This window comes from Phoenix dactylifera, chromosome 12, assembly GCF_009389715.1.
Source record: "Phoenix dactylifera cultivar Barhee BC4 chromosome 12, palm_55x_up_171113_PBpolish2nd_filt_p, whole genome shotgun sequence".
NCBI lineage: Eukaryota > Viridiplantae > Streptophyta > Magnoliopsida > Arecales > Arecaceae > Phoenix > Phoenix dactylifera.
The window spans coordinates 10,736,393-10,762,213 of NC_052403.1; the positions used below are offsets into that span (position 1 = coordinate 10,736,393).

The 25,821-nt window shown below is 48.2% G+C and overlaps 2 protein-coding genes across 2 annotated transcripts; one reads left to right on the forward strand and one right to left on the reverse strand.

Annotated features, from left to right (window-relative positions):
* The first annotated feature begins 1,828 nt into the window (after positions 1-1,828).
* LOC103720322 (guanosine deaminase-like) lies at positions 1,829-18,987 on the forward strand. Its single transcript, XM_039132688.1, has 5 exons — positions 1,829-1,928; positions 2,162-2,352; positions 17,113-17,157; positions 18,657-18,716; positions 18,775-18,987. The coding sequence occupies exons 1-5, from the start codon at positions 1,829-1,831 to the stop codon at positions 18,985-18,987; spliced, it is 609 nt and encodes a 202-aa protein (XP_038988616.1).
* A 2,475-nt stretch (positions 18,988-21,462) lies between these two features.
* LOC120112801 lies at positions 21,463-25,428 on the reverse strand. The gene is made up of 2 exons (XM_039132689.1): positions 24,328-25,428; positions 21,463-22,493 (listed from the first exon to the last, which is right to left on the reverse strand). Exon 1 carries the CDS (start codon positions 25,426-25,428, stop codon positions 24,469-24,471), a length of 960 nt encoding a protein of 319 aa, XP_038988617.1. The 3' UTR covers positions 21,463-22,493; positions 24,328-24,468.
* Between the last annotated feature and the right edge of the window lie 393 nt (positions 25,429-25,821).

Below are 25,821 nucleotides of genomic sequence, written 5' to 3' on the forward strand. Positions count from 1 at the left end.
GGATTTCGATTTGGAATCGCAATAGATCATGATTATCAATTTGATTGATAGTTGGTTTAACCCACTAAGAGTTAGTGAGTTGGAGAAAGAAGAATTGCAATCGGATTGCAATTTGATTGATTCAATTAGACTAAATGAATTAGACTTAACCTTATTAGATATAAGGTTTAAGAGTCCTACTTGGAGTAGGACTTCTAAAGTCCTAATTAGATTAGGATTGAAAATTTTAAGAGTCCTACTTGGAGTAGGACTCCTAGAGTCCTAATTAGATTAGGACTGAGAATCTTAAATGAAGAATCCTAATTGCAAAAGGACTCCTTATTAGATAAGGATTAAGAGTCCAATTGAGTCATGATCTAAAGGATAAGGATTGGGCCACCTAAAGCTTCAAAGTGCAACGATGATTGCAAATTTTTGAGCCAGTTGGTGACAGTACCTAGCAGAGGATGATCCAATCTTAAGTTAGAAGGCAACAATAATATTACCAAACCCTAAAGCACCGCTCACCATCAAAATTCTAAATACAAAACTACCACAGAGAGAACTCTCTCTTTGTAATAGAGAGAGATCTCGCGGTCCACAGTGGACCACGAGATCAGTAAGGGTACAGTGAGAGTTCGCGGTCCACGGTAGAGACAGAGAGAGATCCTCTCTCTGTAACAGAGAGAGATCTCGCAGTCACCCATGGACCGCAGTGCTGTGGTCCACGGTGTCGCGGCTTGAGCCTGGACTGCGATGCCATGGCCCATGTGCTCTTCTTCGCGGTCCACGTTCGAGGAGGATCTCAGCGTGGACCGCGAAGTCGATGAAAAAAAAAACAGAAGATGGATTTTGGAAGGTACGGAGAAGAAATTAAAAAAAATTTCTTCTAAAGCGTGATTCAAAAGATGCATACAAAAATAAAAAAAAATACATTTTCTTGCGGAAGAGAGTCTGACAGCTAGGGATCTTGACTCCAGCAGATTTTTAGGTTTATCTACCTATGTAATTATTATATTTTATTATGGGTATTTTGGTTAAACAAACAGCTTCCCGACAAAGCTTAAAATAACTTTTTCGGAAAGCTCCAAAATGTAGCTTCTCCCAAAAAGCTATTTATAGCTTTCTGAGAAAGCTAAAACAGCTTCCTGAAATTTTTACCAAATATTCGTTTCATCCAAAAGTACTTTTGGAGGGTTAGAAAGTACTTTTTGGCCCTCCAAAAGCTCTCCTAAACAAGGCCTAAGTGGTTTGCAATTATGAAGGAATCTCATCTTGTGACACCTGCATATTCTCTAGCTTGCCCTTTTTGATGGAGATATATGCATTATTGTTCAATGAAACATCGAGCGAAACATCAAGCACCAAAGATTGTATATTAGTGGTGCCTTTCTTTGGTTTCATGATTTATTTCTTCCTCAGTTCTCTTGATCTGCACGATTTTTTCCCATAGTGAATGTAGGATGCAATTACATGTTTATTTTGTTTTGCTGAGTGTCACCATCAAGTGCATTTTCTAAGGCATATTTGGTGTTTATACAATGAAATATGTTTGCCCCAACTTTTTCCTCTTATGAATCTCTCAGCCTCCTGTGGTGTTTGCAACTTGTTCTTTTATGAATTTGAAAGGAAGAGTTGCTGCAAGGCCATGTTTTGTTATTTGGAGCATTAATGTAAATGAATTTTTTAATATTTTTAGTTTCGTTTTCTAGGGTGGTAGCTAGTTTATATTTGAACTCCCCTTTCCCTTTTCTCACCTTCTTTCATTATTTTTCAAATGATATGCCTAATGTTGTTACTGAGCATATTTACTATAAGGGAATGGATTGCAGTGAACCTCGCTTGGTTCATGTGCCTCACTTTTTTCTTTTCGTCCATTTTGGTTCCAGTGGTGGAGTCCAAAGATGGGACCTTCTCTGTGGCTTCTGCATTTGCTGGTCATCATGAAGGTAATTCTGGGATTTCCAGTTATATTGCATCTTCTCTGGATTTCTGTCGGAAGAGGATAACCTAATACATGCTAAAGTGCAGCAAGAAGCATGGTACGTTTGATTGATATCTTTGTTTTATCTATGCTCCTGCCAACCTGCCCTATCTTTATCATTTCGCTCGTTGAACTCAAGGCTTTTTGTATTTCAAGTCATAAATCTTTTCTTGCATAGTCTCATGATGCACTAAGCAGCTGTTCAGGACAGAGATCACAAATTCTTATCAAAAGCAGTTGAAGAAGCATACAGTGGAGTTGATTGTGGTGATGGAGGCCCCTTTGGTGCAGTTGTCGTTCGTAATGATGAAATAGTTGTTAGCTGCCATAACATGGTCTTGAGGAACACAGATCCAACTGCTCATGCTGAGGTGACTGTAATAAGGAAGGTAAGTCCAAGAAAGCAGTCTGATAGTTATCAGAACTATTAGTTTTCCATGTACCTTCAACTGATACTTTGGTCCAGTTAATAACTCAAGTCTTTTTAATTCACCGAGATTGTCAGTTTTCTCAACTTCTCCTATATAATTTAATGCACATGATGAAGTTACTTCATCCCCCATGATTTGTAATACATAATCAGTGATTATTTTTACCTTGGACTTGGCAAGTCTTTATGCCTCATATATCTAGCGAATCTGTCAAATGGTATTATGATCCTAAAATGTTTTACTGATTTCTTCAAGACTTTAGAAGCTAGAGCACCTGATGCATTTTATTGGTATTGGTTGTGTTCGTAATATATCGCTGTGATTGAATCAATTGTAGAAATGAACAGACCATGAATAGATGCTTCGCATCATCGTAATTCTGCTTTCTAATTTATTAATTACTTCCATAGAAAAATTCAGGAAACCTTGAGTTGTGGGTCAAACATGACCGGTCATCTCGTGATTATGAACATAAGGATTGGAGAGGAGTGGATTGCAATCCTTTCCAGAAACAAACTTTATTGTCCACTAATAAAACATAGAATTATGATTTTTCAGGGGCTATAGAAAGATAAACCTATATCGATCATATGTTGGTTATGGATTTGAGTGGCTGGGACTCTTAAGGCACCTCAACAGATTGGTTTTCAATACTATTCTAGCAATCTGGTGCTGTTCTTTTTTATGTTGATTTTATGACCTTCTCCCTACTGCATTTCTAGCAGTAATGTTAGAAATCTGTGTTGCCCAAAAAGTTATTACAAAATGAACTTGTAGTAGAAAATAAAGAAAAGAAGAATTATGGAAAGAGGTTGGGAGAATCTTGAAAAGTTCATTTGAAATTACCTAGTAATTCATATTTTTTAGTATGACACAGTGGCTGATTGGCTTGTGAATCATTGGAGATTAGGTTCAGAAAAAACTGTTTTGAATGGTTGTGTTTCGATTGGCATGTGAATCATTGGAGATTAGGTTCAGAATGTCAAGAAATGTAGTCTGGGAGATATAGTAGAATCTAATCAGCTTCTATGGCACGGTCTTTTGACATGTAAATGTGAACATCTAACATATGTTATCAAAAATTTCAAATTTCTTATTTACAAGCATATATTAGTAGAAGAAAACAGTGTGCAATTCGTACCTTTTGTTATGTGAGTCATCCTATCCTAGTAGTGTAGTTTTGCATCAAAACAAAAATTTATCACCCCTATCCTAGTAATGTAATTTTGCATGAAATCATGAATTTATCCTGTTGGGGGAATACGGTTTTCCCCCAGTAATACAATAACCCTGCCACCGGAAGACTACGCAGTCGACGACCCCGGACGACTGAGGTCGGCGCCCGACCCCAGAACGTCCGATCCCGGATCATCCGACCTAGAGGACTTCCGACCTCAAAGGCTGGTCTTTGTCGACCACCTGCCGCGGCCGTACCTCTCCGAGGTCCGGCCAAGGGCCATATCCTGCCACTGCCCGAGCATTTATTACACATGATCCCGGCAAATCCCCAGTTCACGCAACAATTAATATGAATCTCCGGCCTACGCAACAATTAATGTGAATCTCCGGCCTACGCAACAATTAATGTGAATCTCCGGCCTACGCAACAATTAATGTGCGTGGCTCCTTTCATCTACGGATCCTCAGTTCTCCACGGCAAATCAGCTCGGCAGAGTCCTGTCCGCCATGATAAGTCTGACCCCAGCCTCACCGCCGACATCAATGCAATGATTCACCCGATCGCGTGACGGCTCAGGTCGTACGACGGCCTTACCTCCGACATCAGTGTAATTATTTACCTGTCCGTGCACCAGATCAAGCAACGTGCCGAGCTGTACGACGACCTTGTCCGGTCACATCGCAGGTAAACCCCCCCTATAAAAGGGAACCGTGCTTCTCAAGGGTGGGGGAGGGAACAGAGAGGGAGAGAAAAAACACTATTGCTCCCATTTTCTTTGAACACTATTTTGCCCCCTCTGACTTAAGCATCGGAGGGCCGGCGCCGGAAGACCCGGCCACCGGCTTTTCTGCAGGCACCCCGACAGAGGACGCCGCCCGCCGACGCATCATCACTCCCTCGCGTCCGCCGACAGCTCCCCTCCTCGACGGACGATCGCCCCCGGGTCCAATTTCCAGCAACAGTTGGCGCTAGAGGAAGGGCCCGAGTTGCGATCATGAAGTTGAGAAGTAAGGGAGCCTCCAACATCTCCCGGCGTCCCCCACAGAGTCCTGGACATTCCGTCCAGAATTCACCTGCTCCGGCTGACCCGGTTCCTCAGGTCCAGCCGGAGCAATTCAATGCCCTGGTGCAGCAAGTCCAGGCCTTGGCGGCCGCCGTTCAAGGCCTGCGACGTGAGGAGGCCTTACCAACGCTCCCCCGCAGGCCCAGCTCTTGCCGGAGTCCCCTCCCAACGGTCCGGTCCCCCAGGGCCAGAATCTTCATGGCTCTTCAAGGGCCAACAATGAAGGGCGGACCTCCCCCCGGAGAGAGCTGCCTGGGGAAGGTCCCAACGGAAGACCCCAACCCTCTGAAGCCGAATCTGCCCCAGACCACCGTGAGCCGGAGCAAACCACGGCGACGGTTCCTCGGGTTGGGGAGCTCGATAGGAAAGTCGAGCACTTGGAGCGCTAGATTGAAGCACTCCACAGCAAGAAGACAAGACAAGATGGGGATTTTGAGTTCACCACCAAGTCCCCCTTTTCCCGCCAGATCGAGGATGAGCCGGTCCCCTTGAGGTTCAAAATGCCTCAAGTGGAGCCCTACAATGGAGTCACCGACCCCCTCGATCACTTGGAGTGCTACCGAGCTCTTATGGCCCTACAAGGATCCTCGGAGGCTGTGCTTTGTAAGGCCTTCCCGGCGACTCTTCGAGGGACAGCTCGACTCTGGTTTTCTGGGCTAAAGCCGAGCACAGTATCTTCCTTCGAGCAACTTGGCAGACAATTTGCCACCAATTTTGCCGCCAGCCGACGCCAACGGCGGACGTCAGATTCCCTCCTGGATGTCAAGCAGAAGGAGGGAGAGTCCCTGAAGGAGTATCTGGACCGCTTTACCGCCGCCACATGGGAAGTTCGCTAGCTGGACCAGTCCATAGCCATGTCGGCTTTAAAGACTGGGGCCCGCTCTTATCGATTCCTTTTCTCTATCGAGAAGAGCTTTCCGGCCGACTTCACCGAGATGCTGGCCCGAGCTCGGAAGTACGCTAAGGCCGAAGAGGCAATCGTCTCTAGGCGAGGCGCAATCGAGCCCGCCTCAAGAAAGCAGAAGAAACGCCGCGAGGAGCGCGGCCGCCAAAGAAGCCGATCCCCTCGCCGAGAGAAGAATCTCCCCCGACTGAGAAGCCCGCCTCGGCAGCGGGGACAACCTCAACGGAGGACCTCACCACGACCAAGGTCCCCACCACGGCCTCGGACACACCCAGGGAGGTACGAAAATTACACCCCTGTCAACGCTCCCCGGGCCGAAATTTTGATGGAGATCGAAGGCCGGGATTTCTTCCGACCTCCACCTCCCATGCGGGATACGGGATTCCCGCGCAACCCCAGGAAGTACTGTCGCTTCCACCGAGACCGCGGACACGACACGGAGGACTGTATTCAGCTCCGAGACGAGATCGAGGCGCTTATTCGCCGTGGGGTGCTCAATCGGTTCGTTCGGAACCGACGCGAAGAAAGAAGGCCAGTGGAAAACGCAGCACCGTCCGAGAATCCGGATAACAACAGGCCCATCGCCGGCACCATCAATGTCATCGGAGAAGCCTCGGCGGGAGGACCAGCCCAAGGAATTTCTCCGAAGCGCCCGCGTACTGCTGAAGTCATTTCGTTCTCGGACGAGGATTTGGAAGGGGTTGAGACCCCTCACGATGACGCTGTGGTCATCTCCATGATTGTCAATAAATTCGATGTAAAACGTGTCCTAGTTGACAATGGAAGTTCAGCCAACGTTTTGTACTATCATGCCTACCAAAAAATGGGGTCACCAGAAGGACAACTCCGAAAAATTAATGCCCCACTTGTCGGGTTTACCGGAGACTCGGTCCCGGTCGAGGGCGAGGTCAGCTCTCTTGTTACGGTCGGCCTCGCTCCTCGAGAAAGCACTGTGAGGACGGACTTCCTTGTGGTCCGCCTACCCTCGGCCTACAACACCATCCTGGGGCGACCAGGGCTAAATGCCCTCCGAGCTGTGGTCTCGACCCGACATCTACTCATGCGATTCCCCACCAACCGAGGAGTAGGCGAAGCCCGCGGGGATCAGCTGGTCGCCAAGCAGTGCTACATGGCGGCTCACAGAGTGAAGCAGCCAAACGAGGCGCCGGCCCAGGCAACGGGTCCCTCGTTACCCATAGAAACCCTGGACGCAAGGGATAATCCCTGGAAGAAGCAAGTAGAGCCTGGTGAGCTGCTTGTTCAAGTTTCCCTACGAAAAAATCTTCCCGAGCTAACTGTGCAGGTCGGCTCCGGCCTTGGCGTCCGCGAGAGGGGTCACCTCATCAGCTTCCTGCGGGACAATGCTGATGTCTTCGCCTGGTCGCCCTCTGATGTACCAGGAATTGACCCTGAGGTCATAGTCCATCGACTCCAGGTGAAGCCAACCAGCCGACCTGTGAAGCGGAAAAAGAGGGGCTCCGCCCCGGAGCGACAACGGGCCGCAGCCGAGGAGGTAGACAAACTCCTCAAAGCCGGCTTCATCCGGGAGGTCTCCTACCCAGATTGGCTCGCCAACATAGTCCTTGTAAAGAAGGCCAATGGGAAATGGCGCATGTGCGTGGACTACACTGACCTGAACAAGGCCTGCCCGAAGGATAGCTTCTCCCTCCCAAGTATCGACCAGCTCGTGGATTCTACCTCAGGACATCAACTGCTGACATTCATGGACGCCTTCTCTGGATACAATCAGATCCGGATGGCGCCGGAAGACAAGGAGAAGACGGCCTTCATCACCGACAAGGGCACCTATTGCTACAAGGTGATGCCTTTCGGTTTGAAGAATGCTGAAGCCACGTATCAGAGGCTGGTCAGCCAAATATTTGAGGACCAGATCGGCCGAAATATGGAGGTCTACGTGGACGACATGCTGGTGAAAAGCCAAGTGGCGGAGCACCATGTGGCCGATCTCAACGAAACATTCTCCAAGCTCAGGAGGTACCGAATGAAACTCAACCCAGCAAAATGCGCCTTCGGAGTCACCTCTGGCAAATTCCTGGGCTTCATAGTGACCCAGCGTAGAGTTGAAGCCAACCCCGAGAAAATTCGGGCGCTGCAGGAGATGACGCCCCCAAAGACAGTCAAAGAAGTACAGCGACTCACTGGACGGGTCGCTGCCTTGGGGAGGTTCGTCTCTCGATCGGGCCGAGCGCTGTCTCCCCTTCTTCAAGATCCTTAAGCGGCCAAAGGACTTTCTGTGGTCAGAAGAATGCCAGCGGGCCTTTGAAGAGCTCAGACACCTTCTGGCCTCTTCCCCCGCTGCTCACCAAGCCTCAGCGGGGCGAGGTCCTCTACTTATACTTGGCCGTTTCCCCGACCGCAGTAAGCTCAGTCCTGGTCCGGGAAGAGGACAAGCTCCAAAAGCCAGTCTACTACATCAGCCGGGTCCTCAGGGATCCTGAGACCCGATATTCTAAACTTGAGAAGACAATTTTTGCCCTTATCATCTCGGCTTGGAGACTCCGCCCTTATTTTCAAGCACATACAATAGTCATACTGACCGACCAGCCTATGAAGCAAATATTGCAGAGGTCGGATCGTGCAGGGAGGATCGCCAAGTGGGCGGTAGAGCTCGGAGAATTCGACCTCGAATATCGGCCCAGGCCGGCCATCAAAGCTCAAGTTCTCGCCGACTTCCTTATGGAATGTACCTTGCCGGACGACCCTGAGCCACCATCTGCGCCTATGGACGGAACCCCGAAGCAACCGTGGGTTCTATATTCGGACGGGTCTTCAGCTTCGGGGGGTAGCGGGGCTGGATTAATCCTCACCAGCCCAGACGGAGTGGTGGCCGAGCAAGCCTTCCGCCTCGAGTTTCCGGCCTCAAACAACGAGGCGGAGTACGAGGCGCTTATTGCTAGGCTTAAATTGGCGAAAGAACTGAAAGTGGAAGATTTGAAGGCCTTCAGCGATTCCCAGCTGATAGTGAGCCAAGTCCAGGGGGACTTTGAAGCGAAAGAGCCATCAATGCAAAAGTATCTTCAAAAAGTGCGGGAACTTACGTCCGCCCTAGGCTCTTTCAACATCCAGCACATTCCCAGAGCGGAGAATCTCAGGGCGGACCTGTTATCCAAGCTAGCGACCTCCCGCATAAGCGAGCTTTCTAAGGAGACGACGCTCGAATATCTTCGGACACCCAGCACGGAGGAACCCGAACCCACCATATGCATCGACTTCGAGCCGAGCTGGATCGACGGGCTCGTCCGTTATCTCCGGGACGGAACCCTCCCTCAAGATGAGATTGAGGCTCGCCGGATCAGGCGTCAAGCTCCACGGTATGTCCTATACGAAAATAGGCTTTATCGTCGATCATTCACTTCTCCCCTCCTCAGATGTCTCCGCCCTTCTGAGGCGGACTATGCCCTCCGAGAGGTCCATGAAGGAATTTGCGGAAACCACCTGGAGGTCGGTCGTTAGCCCATAAGATCCTGCGACAAGGATATTACTGGCCCACCCTCCAGAAGGATGCGACGGACTTCGTTCGGAGGTGCGACCGGTGCCAGCGGAACGTCAACATCCAACGCCGACCTTCGGCCCTGCTGACCTCAATCACCGCCCCCTGGCTGTTTGCCCAGTGGGGAATCGACATTCTGGGACCCTTCCCTCTGGCAACCGGACAAAGAAAATTTCTGGTCGTCTCCATCGACTACTTCACCAAGTGGGTCGAAGCTGAACCTGTGGCTCGGATCACCGAGCATAAGATGCGGGACTTCGTGTGGAAGTCCATTATCTGTAGATTCGGACTCCCCCGTATCCTTATATCCGACAATGGCCGGCAGTTCGACAACGTCCACTTCAGAGAATTTTGCTCTGAGCTCGGCATCGACCACCCGCTTCACCTCGGTCGCCCATCCCCAGACAAACGGGGAAACTGAGGTAACAAATCGTACTATTTTGCAGGGATTCAAGGCCAGGCTTGACCGATCCAAAGGACAATGGGTTGAGGACCTGTTACAACGTCCTCTGGGCTTATCGAACTACATTCCGATTGCCCACCGGCAAGACCCCCTTCAACCTGGCATACGGCACGGAGGCTGTCATCCCACTGGAAATCGGCCTCCCCTTCCCCAAGAGTGGAGCATTATGATCCTGACTCCAACTCTTCTCGGCTCAGAAACAACCTGGATCTCGTCGAAGAGACACGAGAGGTCGCCCGGGTCCGTATGGCAAGATACCAACAAAAAACGGCTCAATACTACAACTCTCGGGTCAAGCCCAAGCTCTTCAAAGTAGGGGACCTCGTCCTCAGGAGGGCCGAGGCCTCTCAGCCAACTGAGCAGGGAAAGCTCGCCCCGAATTGGGAAGGGCCGTATCAAATCGCCCGAGTACAACGACCCGGAGCATACAAGCTGAAATCTCTCGAAGGGACCCCCATTCCGCGAAGCTGGAATTCCGAGAATCTACGAATTGTACTACCATAAGACCCCTAGGGGTTCAAGACAACCAAAAACACGGATTCGGTCTCCTTTTTACATATGATCCGACCATTCCAATAATTAACAGTTATCTCTTCTAACCTTGGGTCGTTTGTGATCCCCAGATTCCTCGGCCAAGGTCGGGATGCCTCGAGGCTCGACCGTAGAGTTCCAAACTCCCTTGACCTCGGGAGGTATTGCAGGACAGCGGAGCATCGACCTGGCGCACGATCCCTCGACTAAGGTCGGGATGCCCCGAGGGTCGACCGTAGAGTCCCAAACTCCCTCAACCTCGGAAAGCGTCGCAGGTCGGTAGCTGCGTTCCAGACCCCCGACCTGGCGCACGATCCTCGACTAAGGTCAAGATGCCCCGAGGGTCGACCGTAGAGTCCCAAACTCCCTCGACCTCGGGAAAGCGTCGCCGGTCGGGTAGCGCGTTCCCAACCCACCGACCTGGCGCACGATCCCTCGATAAGGTCGAGAATGCCCCGAGGGTCCGACCGTAGAGTCCCAAACTCCCCTCGACTCGGGAAGCGTCGCAGGTCGGGTAGCGCGTTCCCAGAACCACCTGGCGCCCGCATCCCTCGACTAACGGTCGGGATGCCCCGAGGGTCGAACCGTCAGAGTCCCAAACTCCCTCGACCGTCGGGAAGCGTCGCAAGTCGGTAGCGCGTTCCCAGACCACCAGACCCTGGCGCACTGATCCCGACTAAGGTCGACGATGCCCCGAGGGTCGACCGTAGATCCCAAACTTCCTCGACCTCGGGAAGCGCTCGCAGGTCCGGTAAGCGCGTTCCCAGACCCACCGTACCTGGCGCACGATCCTCGACTAAGGTCGAGATGCCCCCGAGGGTCGACCGTAGAGTCCCCAAACTCCCCTCGACCTCGGAAAGCGTCGCAGGTCGGTAGCGCGTTCCCCAAACCAGCGACCTGGCGCACGACCTCCCTGACTAAGATCGGATGCCCCGAGGTTCGACCGTAGAGTCCCCAAACTCCCTCGACCTCGGGAAGAGTCGCAGATTGATGGAGATCCCCAAACCCCCTCAACCTCGGCGGGCGCCATAGGGGCTCATGAGAAGCCCAAGCTCCTCAAAAGTCAAAGAATGACTCCGGAAGTTGGCGAGGAGATAAGGCCACCTACTCTGATATGAGGGCGGCAATTTTGGAGACACAAAGGTACATCCTATTTTGATGCTCGCCTTGTTTATATTTTATCTACGTATTGACAGTGAAACCCCGATTGAAATCGGGACTTAATCTGGCCAAGGTCGGATTGCTTCTACAAGTCGGTGGTAAGATTAATCTTCCCGTTGACCCTTGTGCATGCTTCGTCTACCGACGATCTCCACCACAACTCATATAAACCCTTATGGGCAAGGGCCAAATTCAGCCCTCATGCCCCGACTCCGATGTCAACCTGTGAAGATAACCTCAAAGGCCGAGGTGTTCCTTACAGGCCCCAATCCCGCTCGCCTGAATCTCGGCAGAGTCCGAGGGCAATGACTGCGAAAAACCTGGCGACGATGTGACTATTGGCCTAAGCTCCCCTTTGGGGGACAACTTTCTTACGGGCCTGCGCCCCAAGAGCCAGGCTTCAAAGCTTGGCCGAGCACCTCGGTAGCGACCTATATAGGTCTAGCGCGGCCCCACTTGGGAGCCCCGAAGCCCCGAACCCGGAGCCATGAGAACCTAAAAGCCAAACTTGGCGACTCTGCGACCTACGAATCCGAGCTACAGACTGGTGAAAATTTCCTAAAGTCTAAGCTCGGAGCCCCCCTAGCTAGCGTAATTCAGAGTGTTCGGACACTTATACACACCAGAAGAAAGGTAAGACCATAGCCAAAGAACATGTCTTTATTAATATTATCCGAAGGCTCGGACTACGAAGTCGAGAAGTTCGGCAGAAGTACCGAACCTCCGTTTCCGAGTGAAAGAAGGACAGAGAACGAAGAATAAATGTAGAAGTGAAAGAAAAAAGCTTCATTGATGAAAACGCCAAAAGGCTAAGCTACAAAACTAGAAGCCGGCCTTTTTAATAAAGTTTGTAGGCCGACCTCGTTAACAATGAACAGAGAAAAAACCGCAAGTCCTAAGAAGAGCGAGCGGCTTCATTAGCATCACCGCTCCGTCTCACAGGAATGACTGCGGGTCTTCAGTAGGCGCGGGTCTCAGGTCTGACCCGGCGAGAGCGCGGGCCTCAGGGTCTACGGCGGGGGCCTCGGCTGCGCCGCGGGAACAACCTCGCTGGTTTCACGAGGTATGGCCGTCCGCCCTCGCCGGTTCAGCTGCCTCGGCTTCGCCTCAGCAAGGTCCTCCTCGGACACGAGGGCAGCGGGGATATCGTCGTCGTCGGGCCGTACCCGAACCTCATCCTCGGACGGACCGTCGAGAGGTCGAACTGGGGGCATATATCCAGGCCATCTGCTTCTGGAAGTTGTCAAGCCCCGGAGGAACCCGTCCACAGTCTCCTCCTCTAACATATCGCGGAACTCTTCTGACTCCTTGAAGAGTTCCACGGCGTTCTCGGCCCGCTCGAGCGCTCCTCTTCTCCCAGGCCTCGAGCTGCTCGATCTTGAGGCGGAAGACCCCAGCCTCGTACTTCAGACCGCGCGACCTCGGACTGGGCCTCCCCCAGGCGCGCCTCCGAGGCACGCAGGGCCGATTTCGTCAAACGAATGGGCGGCCCTCTCCTCTTCGAGCACCTCGACCACGGCGAGTCGCCCGGCCTCGGTGGCTTCCCTTCGCGCTTCGCTTCGGCCAGCGCGGCCTCCAGCTCAGCGACCCTCTTCTTGGCCGGCTCCAAACTGCCGGCTGAGTCGTCGAGTCTCCGCCTGACAACTTTGGGCAATAACACCAGGGATCGACTCATGGATACGCTGCAAAAGAGGAAAAAAGAAGAAGAAAGCAGCTATAAGTAAAAAGCAGGCAGTGTATCATAAGTTAGTAGCCAATGAGAGGTTAAGGCAATAGCTCACCCGAACAGTATTACAGTAGGTACTGTCGACGATCTCTTCCAGCGACGCCCTCCAGAACTCGGCTCGGTCCGCTGGAAGCAGGCGTGCCGACATACCGCGCGCGCGGGAAGGCCGAGCTCCCCTCAAGGATTGGGGGACCCCCGGCAATAGCTCACCCGAACAGTATTACATCGTGAAGGCCGAGCTCCCCTCAAGGATTGGGGACCCCGGCTCGGCTGACCCCCCGCCTGATCCCTCGGGGAGCTAAGCTCGCGCCGAGCTGGGGACCTCGGGGCCCCCTGCTCGGCCCGGGCTCTGAAGGCCGCAGTCGGGATCACCATCGGTCCTCTCCGCTGGGCGACAGGGGTAGGACGGAGTGGGGCTGCCGAGCCGCATCCGCCGGTATCTGGCGCCCGCCTTCGGGCGTTCCGCAGAGACCCCCCGCCTCCGGGCCTCCCGTCCCGGCCGAGGTGGAAGCAGCGGCCGACTTCGACTTCTTCCGGGGCTGAGGGATGGCCCCGCCGGCCTCGGCCTCCCGCCTCTTCAGCCGAGAAAAGAGGGATGTGCTGCTAGTCGGCATGTGGGGGATGTCTGAAAGCCAAAAAATTTTTTCGAGTGTCAGACCAGTATTAAGCGAAAAGAAGAAATACGGTAAAAATAGGACGAGACAACTATTCTTACCCTCGGGGCGCGCCGAGCTCAAACCCACGCTCGCGCAAGGCCGCCTCCCGTAGGAGCTCGGTTAGGTTGAATCCTTTCCCGAGGGCCCGTAGGGAGTCCAAGACCCTCAGCTCCCTCCCCGAGGATCGGAGAGCCTGTTGAGAGTCTTCAACCAAGGATGCCCCCACCTCGGGTTGAACCCCCACAGCACCTCGGATGCAAGAAAGAAAAATTTTCCTTCCACTCATGAATAGAGGAAGGGGCACCCTGGAAAGAGCGACCATAACCGTCCCGAAAGGCGAAGTATAGCCACTCTGCATCCGCCCGGGTTTTTTCTTTAATAAAAAACACCGGCGGAAAATGCTCACCGAGATCGGAATCCCGTGCGCGAGCACAAGGACAAGAACCGATGATAGTTCTCACGAGTTCGGAGCAAGCTGTGCTGAGACGAGTTGATACTCCACCAGCAAGTTGTTCACAAACTCGTGAACAGGGAACCGCAGGCCGGCCCAGAGCGTCTCGTGGTAAATCGCGATCCGACCTGGGGGCGGCCGCGTCACCCTGTCTTCCGGCCCTGCAGTTTCGAGACGAAACCCCGGGCTGGAAGAAGAAACCGGGAGCGGATTAACTCCAGCTCCTCCCTCGATAAGCTTGGACCCTACCTCCTCCGGACCAAGACCCATTTTTTTCAGAAAATTGAAGTAAACTAAAAGATGAGAGGAGTAGGTAGGAGAAGAAGGGAAACCCTAAAATAACACGGGGCAAGAACCTACGGAAAGAGTCGCCGGAAACTGCTCCGGGGACCGTCGGCAAAGTATCGTTGGGAGAGAGAATGGAGGTAGGGACGACAAAAGCAAAGGGCGACCAAATAGGACTATTAGGGCAGACTCGAGGGGCTTATATAGACCCCCTGACGGCCCGGATTGGCGGGCTTAGTTTCCATCCCCCGTCCAGATCGCGCCAGGTGTCAACCTCCGGAACCCGAAGCACCGCATTCACTCCGGATCAATATCCCGGGTACGCAACCGAGGCGCCGTCCCATCGGATCTCACGGCCTCATCATAGGCCCACTAAACCGGGATCACCTTAAAAGACGAGCGGACATCACCTCCGCTCCCTTCATTTAATAAGCCTCAGGGACACGTGGAGCGCCGAGATAACCCCAGCCTCCCAAATCGTTATTCCGCTAATACGAATCGGAAACGTCCGACTCAGATCATGCCACGTGCTCATTTCGAAGCGCGAACGCGTGCCTATTTAAGGAGGCGGCTTCGATTATAAGGTCGAGGCGCCACCTCATCGGGCCCGGGAGCTCGTTATGAGCTCGCCGTACCAAGCGATCTCGGAGATCTAAAGGCGTAATCATCATCATGGCTGCTTCGAGATACGTAAGGGTGCAGACCCCGTCATAAGTCCGCTGTATAAAGCGATCTCGACGGGCCAAAGGGCGCAGCCCACGCCATAACTACCTCGAAATGCCTAAGGGCACGACCTCATCATAAATCCACCACATGAAGCGACCTCGAAGGTTCAAAAGGCGCGGACTTCGTTACAGAAGCTTAGGGGTGCGGGCGTGATCCCCTTCGACCTCGATAACCACGATAACAACTTCTACTTCCCACGTCTGAGCCTGCAGCTCGAACTCGAAGTCGGGGGGTAGTGTTGGGGAATACGGTTTCCCCCAGTAATACAATAACCCTGCCACCGGAAGACTACGCAGTCGACGACCCCGGACGACTGAGGTCGGCGCCCGACCCAGAACGTCCGATCCCGGATCATCCGACCTAGAGGACTTCCGACCTCAAAGGCTGGTCTTTGTCGACCACCTGCCGCGGCCGTACCTCTCCGAGGTCCGGCCAAGGGCCATATCCTGCCACTGCCCCAGCATTTATTACACATGATCCCGGCAAATCCCCAGTTCACGCAACAATTAATGTGAATCTCCGGCCTACGCACAATTAATATGAATCTCCGGCCTACGCAACAATTAATGCGCGTGGCTCCTTTCATCTACGGATCCTCAGTTCTCCACGGCAAATCAGCTCGGCAGAGTCCTGTCCGCCATGATAAGTCGACCCCACCTCACCGCCGACATCAATGCAATGATTCACCCGATCGCGGACGGCTCAGGTCGTACGACGGCCTTACCTCCGACATCAGTGTAATTATTACCTGTCCGTGCACCAGATCAAGCAACGTGCCGAGCTGTACGACGGCCTTGTCCGGTCACATCGCAGGTAAAACCCCCCCTATAAAAGGGAACCGTGCTTCTCAAGGGTGGGGGAGGGAACAGAGAGGGAGAGAAAAAACACTACTTGCTGCCCTATTTTCTTTGAACACTATTTTTGGCCCCCTCTGACTAAGCATCGGAGGGCCGGGCGGCCGGAAGACCGGGCCACCCGGCTTTTTCTGCAGGCACCCCCGACAGAGGACGCCGGCCCGCCGACGCATCATCCTACCCTCGCGTCCGCCGACAGCTCCCCTCCTCGACGGACGATCGCCCCGGGTCCAAATTTTCCAGCAACATATCCCATGGCATTGGTGATTTCTTCAGGCCCCCAGTTGTTTCTCAGGCATTGTCTAACAAAAACTACTGACCTTCCTACAATTATGAAAGCCTTCTCAGACACGATAGGGTAAAACTAATTCATTTCCTTCTTTCTTTCTATTTTGTCCATCTTTATTTTTTTCTTTTTAATTTCATTCAGTTAATTTTTCTTTTAAGTTCTCATCATCTTGTCCATGTGACTACTAGTGTCAATGGGTGGCATATTCTTCATGATCTATTGAGACCACCAGAAGTAATCATTCCTTTCAAGGATGTTGAGATATTGTGATGTATCTCAACTTGTACATCATACCGATGCGATAAAGGTGCGATATACTGATATTTGCACAAAACAAATGACTGGTAAGGGTCATACGCTCAATCCTGCCCTTCTTTGTCAAGACGTTTTGGTGGTTTAGGGAAACCCCGAACTCAAATAGTTGCTCCCCAATTGCATGAGCTCAAATAGTTCAAATAGCTAGTAAGGTAAGTCTCCTTGTCTTGTAATTGGCCTTCTAGGTTTCAGGGTGAGCTGCTCCGTTGCCCAAAGTTACCATGGCCAAGAGCTCCTAAAGACATTCATTTAGTTTGTTTGACATTATGTTTGAGACCTTAACTGACAAGTCATACTTCATATACATGGGGCATCTTTCGGAATTATGGTTTGATTGGACAAAGTTTGACATTGTTTGATCTTCTTTTGTTTCATGAGAATGCTGCTTACCAGGTGAATTTGTTAGATATTTTTGTTGTCTTCGATGCTCTGACTGGTAAAGGTCTTTCAAAAGCTAGAAATTAGAGTGCTTACTATTAGAATATGCGGGACCTATATGCATGCAATTGTGTGGATTTATGCAAGTCTAGTAAATCTGTTATACAAGTACAAACTATGGCTTTGGTGAAGATCATATAGAGTAACTAATCTTCTTAATTTCAGGCTTGCAAGAAACTTAGGAAAATTGAACTTTCTGATTGTGAAATGAGGATGATAGTGGTATTTTGATGATTAATACAATAATCAAGAGTATGTTACAAGTTAATTCGATACTTCATTTATAAGTCTGTTACTCTCAGTATATTCGTGTAATAAGATAAAGATGCATTTATTGTTTATATGGATGAATCTAACCTTGCGTTGCAGCAAAGTATGGATTGAGTCGACCCCAAGGTTGATTGGGTCGACCCCGGCACATCAAGAAAGCATCTGGTACACTTCTGCAAAAATGGCACGGATGAACAGTAGTTGGGTCGACCCAAGGAAAGCATGAGTCGACCCAAACCTCAAGCCTCTCAAGCCTCAAGAAAGCAGTTCTCTGGAAACACTGAGAAGGTCGACCCAAAGAGGATTGAGTCGACCCAAACTTGAGTCGACCCAAACATTGAGAGGGTCAACCCAAAGGCAATGACATTCAAAATAGGTTCTCTGGAAACCCTGAGAGGGTCGACCCAAGTGGAAGTTGAGTCGACCCAACTGAACCTTAAGTCGACCCAAAAAGATGTTGAGTCGACCCAAGTGAAGGAAGGCTGAATTGCAAGGTTCTGTGGTTCTGAGAGGGTCGACCCAAGGAAAGGTTGAGTCGACCCAAGTGAAAGTTGGGTCGACCCCAGTAAAAGTTGAGTCGACCCAAGCACGGGCAGAAGCATAACGGCTAGTTCTGCAGAAGTACTTTTTGTCCTTCCAACAGTGAGTAACGGCTAATTTTTGAATTCTAACCATTGGGGCTTGTCCAATGGATGAAGGAAACTATTTAAAGTGGCACTATTCATCAGAGAAAATATCCTTTTGCAAAATATCAAAGAGTACACAAGAAAGACAAGTGCCCTAATCTTCTTCATCCAAGTGCTTCATTCAAGAGTAAAAAGAAAGTGGTTGAGCAGATTCCAAGAGTCATTAAGAGCTCCATCCACCCTTGAAGAGTGAAGCATCCTTGACAAAGAAGAGAGAAGTCTCATCAAGTGATAACTATTCTCTAAACTCTTCTTTATAGATTATATTGTTATATTTGCTCATCTAGGAGCTTAAATCTTCTTACTTCTTTTTATTAATCACCTTGTAAAGGTTGTTGGTAAGCCCGCAAAACCAACGGTGTAGGTTGATTGGTGAACCCGTAAAACCAATTGTAAAGGTTCGTTGGTGAGCCCGGAAAACCAACATAGGTTCGTTGGTGAGCCCGTAAAACCAACATAAGTTTTTGGTGAACCCGGAAAACCAAAGTGTAAAGGTTTTTGGATTGTGAGCCCGGAAACAATCCAACTGTAATCCGCAGGATTATAGTGAATTCACAAGGGGTCGCTTGAGGAGTGGACGTAGGTGCTTAGGAGAGCACCGAACACTATATTTCTTGTGTGTTTGCATTGTGTTTTTTGTCTTACTTTTACTACAATATTACTTACATCAATTAACTCGATTAAGGAATCAAAAAGTTAGAAAAACCAATTCACCCCCCCCTCTTGGCTTGTCACCTTAGGCAACATGAAAGATATGCATCCTGCGAACCTTGCCCGATGTGCTTTGGTTCAATTCATCTTTCCAGGATTAAGGCGGGTCTCTCCACTTCTTAGTTCATTATAATGTGATTTTCATCCACCTTTAAATTAGATTCATGGCGATCTTACAATGAAGAGGCTGGTTTATGGAGCCCAGGCAGAGGCGGCAATAGGTATTGGGTTCGATGATTTCATTGCTGAAGCATTGAGAGGCACTGGATTCTACCAGAAGGCCTACTTGGAGATTCAAAGAGCTGATGGTAACGAAGCCATCATGGCAGAACAGGCTTTCAAGAAGACCAAGGAGAAGTTCCAGACGTACTGAATGCCTTGAAAGGTTAAGTAGTATCGAACATACCGAATGTCTCCTGAATCTTGGAGCATGAAGCCAACTCTGGGACAAACTTTCATTGGGTAAAGCTACTTCTGGTGCTCCTTGAGATTAATAAGTGGTTCAATATACACGTCATTTTTCATGCTTAAAGAAGTATTTCAAGTACTGACCCCTTATTTTTCTATGTGATTTGTGGAATGCAAACAATAGTTTCCTCATAGAAAACCAACAGATTGGTTGCCGTGAACTATGGGTTGAACAAATTAGGCATGGGAATTCCTGATACTTAAAAAAATTCCTGGTTCTATGACTAGGTGGAATTTCTCGCAGATGGAAGCCATAGTGCTGCAGCTTCAGCATTAGAAGTCTGCGACCATTATGCAGACTCCCCCAATGATAAAGAACTCAAAACCTGTTGTCATTGTTACTTTGCTTGGACAGAGCTTTCGACTGCGTCAGGCCATTGCAAGACATTGTTAGCGTTGTAGTGGGAGATACAGCAGTGATGAATAGGGCTCGAGTTGAGCTGGATCAGGATGGATAGAAGCCAAACTCAATCCATATTTGTACTGGGTTAAAAAATCGAATCCAAACCTAATGCATTTCCGTTCAAGATGGATCGGATTGGGTATGATATTAACTTTACCAATTCATCGGTTTTTTCCGATCAAATTGGATCAAAAGTAATCTAAATCAAAACTATAATAAACATATATAAATTGATTATCTAATTACATCATAAATATATTATACAACAAAATAACAATATGTAACATATAGACATGATAAAAAAGTACAATCTACATAAGGTTTGATTATTAACCATATAGACTTATAGCTAATGATATAAATTATTGACTGACCATATTACGAAACGAAAATTATACTAGTTTAGGATCGGTTTAGGTTGGTTCAAGTTTAGATCAGGAATTTAGTAATCCAAATCTAATTCATATTTGAAGCAGGTCATGCTTTTGAAATGATGGCTGGTTTATATTTGAAGCAAATGAATTCATCCACTAGCAACCCTAATGATGATATAGAATAAAGTTTTTGTTTTCCCCAAACTATATGAGTTTAGAAGATTATGTTTTAATCAGTGACCATTATTTCTCCCATATAATGGCCCTTATGATGAGATAATAGCAAGATAATAATCAATATTTATCTACATACTGTCAGCGTTAGCATGCCGGGGTATCAATTTACTGTTTTAACGGCCATTGCGGCATTGTAACTACCTGAATGATTGCGGTGCCAAGTCTCGTGCCTCCTACAGGCTCTCTGGAAAGCAATCCCAACTTTATAAAAAGTCACTCCCATCTTTACAGACTTCACAACAGTCGATCACTATTTTCTACCTGGACACGTTACAGCTTCTACAAAGCTGTATGATAATTCGGCCTGACAGAACTTCAGAAAACAATCTGCTTTGCCTAAAATCTATCTGGAAATCAGAGCTCGAGTTACTGATCAAGAAATCGCTCAAGCTGTGTTCCTGAATGGTCTGAAGACTTCCTGCGGCTAAGATTTCTCCAATTTTTCTTACCTTTGGGAATCAAAATAGAATTTCATTCAGCAACTTCTCTGGTTCACAATCTACATGCTCATGGTAGTATCCTGGTCCATAGATTCATCAAGGTAAATCACAAGATGGAAAATATATAATCTCCAAAGACATTATATTATAAGAATACAAATAAAATCAGATATTCAGATATGGATTGAATAGTTCCCTATCTATATCCATATCTGTTTTTCTTTGACGGATATAGATACAGATATTAGTCGAATACTAAAATTTTTTATGTATATCCAGATAGATTTGAATATAAAAATGAATCTGGACGGATATTATCCAATCCACTTTCAACCCTAAGATAAGGGCATTGAAAAGATCCAACACACACGGTTTATCACTCCAATGCCCTCAGTCACCATCAGTGGACTATGCAATACAGGGTTAGAACTTATTCAGTACCCGATTCCCCCACTAGAGAAACTCATTCGATCATTATGTATTGTGATATTAACCAGCTTCTTATTTGAATACTTTCTCAACTGATTGCTATTTACGGACTTATGAATGTCAGCCCAAAAGCAACAACCTAGACCTCTCCACATGTCACTGCACGTTCCACTCCTCCAACAGCCTGCTGCTGGTGTTAGAATAGATAGCGTGCAAGAGATGCCAACGAAAACATAAAAGATTTAGCCCCGACTAGCATTGCTAAGAAGAAAGAAAATTGAGGACTGGCATATGATAGAAAAAGTTAACCTAGAGTAAATGGGTTACCTTACTCCCACTTTTTGCTCCGGAATAAATTAGTCCACCTTACATAGTGGAGTAATCTATTCCTAGGTTAATTGGAGAAAAAAGATTTAGAAGGCAAAAAGTTATGTACCAACTTTTCATAAATACCCATTTCATCACTACCAAAAAAGAAACGCCCATTTTCATCTTTCTGAAAAAATGGTTTAATCCATGTGTTCCAAATAAATGCTTGGCTGAAAGAGGGTGGTGGAATAACGGCTTTTACAATCTTTGATCTTGAATTTAAAAGCACTAACAAAAATCCCTAAATATGTCAATTTATAACCTAACTCTGCCTTTCTACCATCAACAAGGTCCTGGATCAGAGTCCCCTCTATTCCGGAACTCTCCATCTTCCACAAACTTCCACTTTAACCCTCTAAAATGATCTAATCTTAGTATCTAGTCAAGGTAACTTCTCATTTCTGTTCACATGAGCAACCACCACAACCTATCTTCCATCACCTAGCCCCAACTGAATCTTCATTCCAGATCCTTCAATTCAAGTTCAAGAACATCACTTGATCAAAGTTTCCTCAAATCTTTGTTGTACACGCATCTTGATTGCCCACCACTTTGTATACAACACTTCTGCCCACGTTATTTTCTGAACATCACAACCTTTCTTTCACATGACCGACTCAACCAATCTTACATTACATAATCCCCATTTGAATCTTCTTGCCAGATCCTTTGACACAGCTTCAAGCATGCCCCTTGATCAAGCTTCCTTGGATCTTTGTTGCACATACTCCTAACTGCTTTGCACTTGGAATAGAAATTTTCTGGTCTATTATTTCTAAACTTCACAACCTTTCTGTTCAGACAGCGACGACAACCAAATCAATGTCCCATCACCTGAACCCTAACTTAACCTTCTCTTAGGTCAACACCACTTCAAGCACATCCCTTGTTCAAGGCTTCCTTAGACCTTGGCAGCATATGCATCTTGATCGCCCACCACTTTGAATAGAAAAATTCTGGTCATATGACTTTGTTCCATAATTTGCCTTCAAAGCACACTAGTTACTCATCACTCCAGAACTGTGTTGGCACTTTGTCCGTACCATGTTACCTCCAGTCTATAAAAGTGCTTCCATTTATTTTATGACACCCAGCAGAATATATCAAAATATCCACTTTAAGAAGTCCCCCATGCCAGAGACTTGTCTTACAGCTTCACCTATATCAAAGATGAACGAGGTTATGCGTAAGTGATGTTCACCAATCTATGTTAAATCACCCTCGTATTACAATGGATGCTTACAAAGTCTTTCTCATTTAGAAATAGTATACATACTTTGAGATCACTTAGCTTACTAATGTTAGAAATACATCTAGAAAGCCATCAATAATCAATTTAATTAAAAAAACCATGTGCAACAAGATGGAATCTAAAGTTTAGACTGTGGGTGTTAGCACACCTGCATAAAGACTTGCAATCAATAAGCCAGAAATAGGTCTAGAACGTTATGGCACTTTCCTTGATCATGTCCATGTATTCTGCAGGCTCATCTAATCATCACACTTTCATATATAACATTTACACATGCAATAGCATTCCTAGCACACATCTAACTACCTTTCCAATCTATAAAATGCTTTTTCCAATATCACATATCCTAGGAAAAAACTAGCAAATAGAGAATGAAGAACTAAAATGGCAAATTGAAAGAACCAGATTTCCCGTTCTTCTTAATGTATATCAACTTCATGAATGATCCACTCTTTAATTGTAAGTGAAGCAAAGAAATATAAATTACCAATGCAAATGATAGGAAAATTTTGTCAAGCCATTCTAATTGAGAAGCTTTTTGACCATATGATTTGCTTGGCAGCCCAAGTGAATTATGATTGTACCGTAGGAAAATAGATTGAGCATAGTTTGGGCATACTATAACCTATCTTGTGATCAGTGGATTCAACATTGATTGATATGGAATTGCAAAAAACATTGTATCCAAAAAAATAAAGCAGAATGGATCAAGCAAAGGTTCTCATAAAGGTTAAGAAGAGAAGCGCCTAAATGTAAGGTTTAGAATAGTGACAAGAAAGTAGGATTGAATATCCAGAGTAAAGACTGACGATTAAGGTAAAATTTCCAGCAGATTAACATAAGTTATTCTCAATGGCAGCATCACAATAAAAATCATAATATGTGATGGATTGCCTGATACTTTTGTATGTCCAAACACACCACCTTCACCATTTCACCATCAATAAACTGTACGAAATTCAATGAAAATTATAAGAATTAGAAGCCATGGTTGTGAATATCAGCAGATGTTAGCCTCCCTTCGATCAATAGCAAATTTAGCAACACCATTGTACATCACAGATAAAGAAAAACTAGATTTGCTGTTTAATGGAGAACATTTGTCATTCATAGGTTAAAAAGAACTGTACAACACTTTCTGTGCATATAAGAAAACAAAGATAACATCCTTTCAACATAACTAAATCTTATCTACAGAGACGTCTCCAAGCATGCATGAAAAAAATTAGAAGTAATTCTTGAGATAATCACATGAATGCAGGAGGGTAAAAAACATCTAGGTGATGTTTGGCACGCAACTCAAATAACAAGACGGGCTAGTCCGCATACCATTAATTCCAGAAGTAAAATAAATATTACTATTGAATATATACACAAATGATAGCTGTTCTCACCCCTTCTCTTTCCAGGATTCCTCCAGTTCATTGTTTATGAAAGTTTTGGACCACAGCACCAAAGAAAACTGAACTCAAAGAAAACTCACAGAAAGGAGAGGATTTTATAAACAAAGGAGGAAAAGAAAAAGAAAAAAGAAAAATAGGAAAAAGAAAAAAGAAAAGCAGCATTGTTCAAATGTTCTCTATACCTTTCAACAAAACAAAGAAGATCTAACATGCTACCATAAATTAGTAAAAGTATGACAGCTTAAGCATCAAGTTTTTTTCTTTTCTTTTTTTTTCTGTGAAGAAAACCTCTGATCAGCTGCTCCCCATCGACCTAAGCTCCTCAAGTTTCGATTTACCTGCTCATGAACAAGCTCCACCCGCTCCAAAGTACACCTCCAGCTCCAGAATCTGCTGCTCTCTCCCACTTCTCGTCCACCTGCACTGCCCCTGAGCCGCCCGCACTGCTCAGCAGAAGAGGATTCAGCGCCGCTCCCCCATCACCAGCCCCTCCCGGCACACACGGCCCTCCAATGGCATATTGAAGCAGTTCCTTGAACAAAGGCGAGAGGCAGCTCTTCACTGTCTGCTCGATAAGACTGGCATTTGGGATCGGAGCGGATGAGCATGGCGTCTGCTGTACCACGGGGACAAAGACCACCGGAGTAGCCACGGCCACCTCCATCTCCCGCGCCACCTCTCCATCCGATCTCTTTCTCCGAGACATCGACATCATCTGATCGGAGCTCAGCGCGAACGTCCTCGGCGACCTGGACGGGGACAAGATTGCTTCTTTCTTGAAGCTGGAGGTTGGGCGCATTGCAGGAGTCCCGGTTGCGGGTCTTCTTGAAGCTGGGGCTCCAGATCTTGCTGGCGATCTCGAAGGTAGCCTTGTCGTGGGGGCTCTTGAAGACAAACTCCTTCCCGGCCGCGATCCGGCTTACCATGTTGCGGTACTTCTTCTTCAGGCGGCGGAGCTTCTCGACCAGCTGGTTCTTGTTGAATTCCAGCTGAAGGCGGCTCTTGATCTGGTCGTAGAAGGGCCCCGTGTCGTGCTGGTAGTTGGCGTGCGTCGTCCCTCGCTGCGACGTGAACTCCAAGAACCCTTGCAGAATCGTGATCTCGTCCGCATCCGTCCATAGCTTCTGGAATATGCGCCGCGACTCGTCGTACGCCACCGCCAGGGGCTTCCTCTCCTCCCCCGGAGGGGAGATCCTCTGGCGCTTTCCGTCGGGAGAGGCCACGAAGGCGACGCCCCAGGCCCCGCCGCCGGCGCCCGTTCTGGGGATTGGGAAAGGAGGCGGAAGGATTTCGGTTAGGATTGGGGACGGAGGAGGAGGAGGAGGAACGGAGTATTTGCTGGTCTGCGGCAGCGGCGGGGGGCGGAGGGGCAGGCGGCGCCGCCAAGTGGCCGTCGGCGACGACGTCGTCGTCGTACTCCTCGTCGGAGTCGACGCCATCGTCAGAGTCGTCCGTCGACCTCTTCGTCGTAGACGGCGGCGTCGCGCTCGTCGTCTTCGGCGGTGGACGCCATCGTCGTCGTCGTCTTGGCTTCCCGGAGAACAGAGAGTACTGGAGACCAAATTGGGATTAGGGTTTACGGGAATTGGGTGCGATTTATTTGGGGATTAGGGTTAGTGTTAGGGTTAGGGTTAGAGTTGGAGACGGGATGGTTGCATAGGGGCTTGAGACAGAGGCGTTGAAGTCGGTACGGGTGCGTGTCCAGACGTGACGGGAATCGATCTGGAGTAGGATTATGGCCGTTGGATATGAATTTGATGGTCATGATGGGAGATGTGTTGTGGCTGGGCGTACCTAAATAAAAGGGTTAAGATCTTAAAGGAAAAAGCTGG